At 43.4% G+C, this 7,735-nt stretch overlaps 1 protein-coding gene across 1 annotated transcript in view; it reads right to left on the minus strand.

Moving 5' to 3' along the window:
• Window positions 1-336: 336 nt before the first annotated feature.
• The window catches only part of cnr2 (cannabinoid receptor 2), a 7,668-nt gene continuing 269 nt past the window's right edge, over window positions 337-7,735 (minus strand). The window contains exons 2-3 of the mRNA XM_014016337.1: window positions 1,709-1,766; window positions 337-1,616 (exon numbers count right to left, since the gene is read on the minus strand). Of these exons, the coding sequence (XP_013871791.1) occupies window positions 589-1,616; window positions 1,709-1,739 (1,059 nt within the window). The 5' untranslated portion in view covers window positions 1,740-1,766 and the 3' untranslated portion in view covers window positions 337-588. The remainder of the gene's footprint in view (window positions 1,617-1,708; window positions 1,767-7,735) is intronic.

Below are 7,735 nucleotides of genomic sequence, written 5' to 3' on the forward strand. Positions count from 1 at the left end.
TCATAGCCTACACTGAAAAAAACTTGTAAGATTTACTTGAAAAAAATCCTCGTAACAATTTGCACTAACGTTTGTTAAGTAAATTTAAATGCTACAGATTCATGTAATATTTACTCATCATTATCTTGTGAATAAATCAGGTAAATTCTTTAACTATTTTCTTAGTAACTTTGACTAGATAATGATGAGTAAATATTACATGAATCTGTAGCATTTAAATTTACTTAACAAACGTTAGTGCAAATTGTTACGAGGATTTTTTTCAAGTAAATCTTACAAGTTTTTTTCAGTGTAGRCTATGATGCAAATTCAAATTTATTTTGGATATATGCAGCATTTTCATAACAACCGATGGTTACTTGATTGTGGTATRGGGGCTATGTGCCTGGAAAATACAGAATACCCCACCTCTAAGAAAAATAACCAATAATTTCACTCAATCTGCATTGATGATCTAGGTGATATTCTGACCACGTTTACTCTGCCATAAACATATTTTCCTAWTTTTTATTGCTAATTCTTTTCTTTCTTTTTTTATGATCCACACTTCTGCCAACTGATTGTTCACATTTCAGAAATAGAGTTGAGTCAGGTGGTTTTTGCCCTGGACAAGTCATCATCAGTAACAGAGTTGTTTTCTACAGAATACAGCCTGGGGTTTGAGTTTCGTCTAAACTTCTTGCACTTTCCGATTTCCCACAATCGTTGTAGTGACTGTCGGAGAGCCTGTCTCAGCTCTCTGCACCGCAGGGCATAAAGCAGTGGGTTGACCGCAGAGTTGAGCAGACAGAGGGTGCTGCAAAACGCAAATGTTCTTTGTTGGTTGCGAGTCAGGGTGATGGAGACGTCAACTATCAGGAAGGCGAGAGTAGGAAGCCAGCAGCCCACCAGTATGAGCAGAATCAAGGCGAAGGTGCGAGCCAGCCGGATATCCATCCTCATGCGGTTCTGACCTGTGCCCTCTGCACCCTGGAGGCTCGACAGGGATGCCTCGTGGCGGTGGGCCCTCCACAGGATGAGAGCGTAAGCCCCCAGAATTAGTGCCAGAAGCGCCAGGATGAAGCTGGTCCAAAAGATCAGGTAGCCCCGGCTGACGTAGGGGAACAAGCGAGAGCAGGGTGGAATGAGGCCCGTGGGACACGTCCAACCCATGAGCGGCAAGAAGGAGAAGAAGATGGTGGTGCTCCAGAGGACCAGAAGGCTCAGGTGGGCTCTGCGGCGTGTCAGCAGAACCTTGTAACTGGTGGGGTGGTGGATGCAGAGGTAGCGGTCCAAAGCGGTGAGCAGTAAGCTCCCCACTGAGTTTGTGAACGCCAGGGTGACTCCGCCTAACTTGAAGAGATAAGCAATGGGGCCGTCACTGTGGCGAAAGAGGTGAAAGTCAAGGAAGCTGGTGGTGAAGAAGCAGCTGGCAAAGACATCAGCTAAAGCCAGGTTGCCTATGAACAGATAGGAGGGCCTCTGTCGCAGGCTGGCTGTGGTGGCGATGACCACAAACACCACAACGTTTTCTAGCAAGGTGACAGGACCRGCCAGGAAACAAATGGACCCGATCGCCGTCCTTTCTGCTTTCGTCAGGACCATGTAGCATTCCAGATCCTTACAAGACTCGTTCTCTGTGGAAAAATACAAAAACAGGAAAGGTTTGAGGACTCACTCATCTAAAAAACACAACGTATCATTTAGGCTGTTAAACAAGGTGCTGTACCCAGGCATGATGAGTTGTCTTTGGCTTCCATTTCCTTTATGGAGTGTAAAAAAAAATCCTAAAACAAAATTCAAAATGATTACTTTTTGCATGTATTCACAAACAGAATTTCTATTATCTTTGATTCTGACTATTCCATTTTACATCAAAGGACAAAAGCAGCAACTTCCAGTGGAAAAAGAAACAAGGACGATAATGTGATTGCTCTTTCTCGTCTGGTCAATATTTAATCTGGAGCTAAACAGAAACGTTAGCATCTGAAGTGAAGAGAAAAAATCCATTTAGGAGTGAAAACAAACATAAAATGATCATCGCRCTATCAGCTGACGGATGTGTCGGAAAGATAGCTGTGCTTTAAAGTGAGCCATAAACCAATTCATGCTGACGGAACAACTTTTTTTAGTATTTCTAAGAGCTTATCTCTGTGTTTGTCATAGAAGCAGTTTATCCAACCGGCCTCATCTCGAACACTGTTATAATGAAGGTCAGGCTTGTTTGTTTCTTGAATGTTTAAGCAGCTGGAGACACATATGTGCAACCATTTGCAACCACTTTACTCTGCAACACAAGAAGGCTCTGATTCTTATGTATCATCTGATATCGCAATTTGTGATGAAGCTTTTTGTTGTCAAATATTGATTGTAATTTTACTGAGTTGTCAAAAACACAAATGTAACATGAAATTTGATACACTAACACATACATTTAAATGATGGCTGCCCTCTTCTGGAATTAGAGGGAACTGTTCAAAGAGTGAAGGAGCAACGAGTACATGACACTGCTGGGAAGAGGCCAGGATTTCATGACAGAAGGACCGAAAACCAGTACATTGTTTTTTTTTTTAACCTGACCATCAAACCACGGGGCAYAAAATTCTGTCTGTCTCTTTTATTAATGACTGAAAAAAGGAGGTCACTTGTACCTTTAGGGGTTATGGGATGTGGTCTCAAACCATAGGGAAAATCTTATGCTGTCTGCAAAAGAATTGTATTTTAATGCACAGACAATCTCGCTGAATTTTGTYACTTCCTCTGTGGTCACAGTGGACTTGGAATTGAGTTTCTGATGGTGGCTCTAACAGAACTCTTGCACATGTTTAGGGCTTGTTTGTTTTCCTCTGAACTGAATAACTACTTTAAAGCGGGTGAATATTTATGCAGTCATTTATTTTACATGTTTTTTTATGCAGCGATGACTGATTTCTAATCACAATAAAACATCAAAGGGGGTGAAAACATTTTATAGACACTGTGTTATAGTGTGGCCCGATGCAACTTGCAAATGAAGGCCATATAAACTTGGCACGTTTTTCCCCCCAAAACAAACACAAAAATCAATCAAACTCAGCAGACAAAGAGCCTGGCTCATGTGCAGAAAAGTTACACAAATTTAAACACGTGCGTGTGTTTTGTTATTTTTAAAATTTGCATATACTGTAGAGCCATTTCCGCCAGTATTTTTTTGTTTTGTTTTTATAATGCTTATTCGCCCAATTGATGAGTTTTTAATTAAGTATATTTTTACACCTGGTGGGTGTGTTTAACCAAGTAGTTTACATGTGGCCAATTCAGAGATTTGAAATAGCAAAGAAGAGATATCATGACCTGTTTGGATGCAAAGTAGATGCACGTGTTTAGCAGATTACGGCGTGTAGCATTTGGCAAAAAGTCAGGCTGACGTGTTTACCGTTGTGCAGATTTGAGCTGACGTTTTGCTTGTGTGTGAAGTTTGGCTAGCTGTAGAAAAGGTTATTATTGTGCCTGCAATCATAAAAAACAATTACAGTGCAGAAGTGACCTTAATAGAAACATAGTCCCTCCAGCGTGTCCTGGGCCTTCCCCTGAGCCTCCTCCCAGTGGGACGTGCCTGAAACACCTCACCAGAGAGGTGTCCAGGAGGCATCCTAACCAGATGCCCAAGCCACCTCAACTGGCTCCTCTCGACGTGGAGGAGCAGCGGCTCTACTCTGAATCCCTCCCGGATGACCGAGCTTCTCACCCTATCTCTAAGAGAGAGCCCAGACACCCTGTGGAGGAAACTCATTTCGGCCGCTTGTATCCACAATCTCGTTCTTTCGGTCACTACCCAAAGTTCGTGACCATAGATGAGGGTAGGAACGTAGACCGACTGGTAAACCGAGAGCTTTGCCTTCTGGCTCAGCTCCCGCCTCACCACGACAGACCGGTTCAGCACCCGCATCACTGCAGATGCAGCACCAATTCGCCTGTCGATCTCCTGCTCCATTCTTCCCTCATTCGTGAACAAGACCCCAAGATACTTGAACTCCTCCACTTGGGGCAGGACCTCTTCCCCAACCCGGAGGTGGCATACTACCGGTTTCCAGCTCAAGACCATGGTCTCGGATTTGGGGGCACTGATCCTCATCCCAGCCGCTTCACACTCGGCTGTGAACTGCTCCAGTGAGAGCTGGAGATCACGATCTGATGAAGCCAATAGGACTACATCATCCGCAAAAAGCAGAGATGCGATCCTAAGGTCACCAAAAAGGATCCCCTCAACACCTTGGCTGCGCCTAGAAATTCTGTCCATAAAAGTTATGAACAGAATCGGTGACAAAGGGCAACCTTGGCGGAGTCCAACCCTCACCGGAAACGAGTCCAACTTATTACCGGCAATGCAGACCAAGCTCTGGCACCAGTCATATACAGGGACCTAACAGTCTGCATCAATGGGCCTGGTACCCCATACTCCCGGAGTACCCCTCACAGGAGTACCCGAGGGACATGGTCAAACGCCTTCTCCAAGTCCACAAAACACATGTAGACTGGTTGGGCGAACTTCCATGCACCCTCCAGGACCCTGCTGAGGGTGCAGAGCTGGTCCACTGTTCCACGACCAGGATGAAAACCACACTGCTCTTCCTGAATCTGAGATTCGACTATCCGACGGACCCTCCTCTCCAGAACCCCCAAATAGACCTTACCAGGGAGGCTCAGGAGCGTGATCCCCCTATAGTTGGAACACACTCTGCGGTCCCCCTTTTTAAATAGGGGGACCACCACCCCGGTCTGCCAATCCAGGGGAACTGCCCCCGATGTCCACGCGATATTGTAGAGTCGCGTCAACCAATGCAACCCCACAACATCCAGAGCCTTATGGAACTCCGGGTGAATCTCATCCACCCCCCAGCACCCTGCCACCAAGGAGCTTTTCAACCACCTCAGCGACCTCRGCACCAGAGATTGGAGAGTCCGATCCAGGGTCCCCAGGCTCTGCTTCCTCATGTGAAGACGTGTCGGTAGGATTGAGGAGGTCCTCGAAGTACTCCGCCCACTGACCCACAACATCCCGAGATGAGGTCAGCAGCGCACCATCCCCACCATAAATAGTGTTGGTGGCGAACCCCCCCCCCTCCCCGAGACGCTGGATGGTGGACCAGAATCGCCCTGAAGCCGTACAGAAGTCTTTTTCCATGGCCTCTCCGAACTCCTCCCATGCACAAGTTTTTGCCTCAGGGACCACCCGAGCCGCAAACCACTTGGATTGCCGATACCTGTCGGCTGCTTCCGGAGTCCCACAGGCCAAAAAGACCCGATAGGGCTCCTTCTTCAGCCTGACAGCAACCCTCACCACCGGTGTCCACCAGCGGGTTYGAGGGTTGCCGCCAGGACAAGCACCGACAACCCTACGGCCACAGCTCAGGTAAGCTGCCTCGACAATGGAGGCATGGAACATGGCCCACTCGGACTCAATGTCCCCCACCTCCCCCGGAACAGGTTCGAAGTTTTCCCGGAGGTATGAGTTGAAGCTCCATCTGATGGGAGACTCTGGCAGACATTTCCAGCAGACCCTCACTATACGTTTCGGTCTGCCAGGTCTGACCGGTATCCTCCCCCACCAACGGAGCCAACTCACCACCAGGTAGTGGTCAGTTGACAGCTCCGCCCCTCTCTTCACCCGAGTGTCCAAAACACGTGGCCGCAGATCAGATGAAACGACAACAAAGTCGATCATCGAACTGCGGCCTAGGAAGAAACAACTTAACAGATGAAATAACAGCAATAATGTTTGATTATTATCATAGAATACTGAAGTAAACAAAGTTAGAAGATATTATGTTAATTCCTTTTGGTGACCTAATGGTTGCAGAGTATGACTGTTGATCTCCAGGGTGTCATCAGACATTTTTACCAACTTGTTCTTATCTTTTCTGTGTCTGAATTCATCGATGTGGTGGCTGCCTCTCCTTCCTGTGTGCTGTGCTCGCTGCTTCTTCCTCTGAGTTTTATTCCCCACTTAGCATTGGTGTATGGTTGTGATGCAACTGACAAAAATGACAAAATTTTGACAGTCTTCTGTCATTCTGAGGGAGAGGGTCAACCTGAATATTTATGCATAAATATTTATATTTATTTATTAATATTTATGCAAAAGTGTGCAGTGAAATTCTAGCACTCGTCACACAACATAGTTTCCTGAGAGATMTGGAGTCATTCTAGCCGTTTGGGGACCGACCTCATTCTGCATGATGCACAGCAGCTTCACAGACACAGTTTATTGTTGACTGAGCTGCTGGCAATGCAGATATGTTTCTTAATAAGAATTAAAGAACCATCACAAAGAAAAGAACCACAACTGACAAAGAACCTGAAAACTTGTTTTCTGCTAAAATTAATTCTGTTTAATTAATTTAGTTGATAGCATCAGTTCACACCAAAAGACATCTCTAGATATTGTACTAAGAAAAGAAATGATTCAGATCCAGTTTCTGATCCAAATAGTCAATTCAAACCCCATAATAATACAATACATTCACAGGAAAAAAAAACTATGAACTACTAGAAGTCTCTATCTTGAGATGTCACAAATTCTGTCACTTGGTTTGTTACTTGTAGGATGCAACTATTGTCATCCTTAATTTCTACATAATTTAAAACTGATATAAAAATAAAAAAGTGAACAAATAAAGAAAATGGCCGTGCCCTACTTTTTCCAGTAAAATCTTTGCTAATTTTTCAATGCAAATTTTTGCAAGACAAAAAATATATTTTGTTGTTTCTGCCCAATTTAAGCTTAACCTAATTAAGAAATGTGTTCTTAGAACTTTAAATTTTTGAATTTTTGTTGCTTTTTTTTTAGAAATAGAATCTGAAGTTCATCTTGTTAACTCATGTCTCTGTTTTTCGTCCCAACAAACCTTAACTGGTTTGTTGTGCTGTAAAGTGAGCAGAAAATAAGAGCTACAAAAAATTGCTATGGCAGCAAAAAGGTTTAGTGGTTTATGTCACATGACCTTTCAACGTGCTCATTTTTCTTTTATTTCTTCCACTCAGCAAGGCTGCTAAACATTTTATATCATTAGTTGAAATAAAGCTTATAAGAAGCAATTATCTTTACAAATACTGTTTTTTCAAAATGTGCATTTTCAGGGGAATTCAAATTTGGTTTAATGATTGAACCTAACTTATCATTCTCCAATATCTAGTTGTCTTTTTTTAGGTCTGTTTATGTCTGTCCTGTTTATCTTTTGATCAATAAGAAAGCGCTCATGTGTATTGGCAAACATACAGAGGAAAATGTACGACTTTTCATTAAGCATCTTGTRAGCAACATTTCCTAATTTACTGGCCAAATAGGTGTGGACATTACATCAGCTCTGGCTTTGTTCCCTTATGGTGAAATCACTGCAAGTAGTGCTCTCTTAAGAACCTCTTGTTCTCATGAAAACAGGTTTACCTGATTTGAGGTGTGCCTCAAGCCTCATTTATTAAATTAAACATACATTTTGGTCACTTCATGTTTGGCAAACGTGCAAAATTACAATCTGCCGATCACTTGTGAAATCATTGCTGCTCTCTGACAAGATGTTTCAAAATATGTTCTGACAACAGAGGAAGGAAAATCATTTGAAATCTTATAATGGGACCAAGGAGGCCAAGTTCATGTCAAAAATATCAGATTTACCATCAAGCTSCACACATTATACTTATTAAATACATATGGACTTGTTCTTCTGAAACAACAACAAACAAATTAAACCTTTTTGGTATGTCATTGGAGTACACT

This window comes from Austrofundulus limnaeus, unplaced genomic scaffold (genome assembly GCF_001266775.1).
Source record: "Austrofundulus limnaeus strain Quisiro unplaced genomic scaffold, Austrofundulus_limnaeus-1.0 Scaffold143, whole genome shotgun sequence".
Classification (NCBI taxonomy): Eukaryota; Metazoa; Chordata; class Actinopteri; order Cyprinodontiformes; family Rivulidae; genus Austrofundulus; species Austrofundulus limnaeus.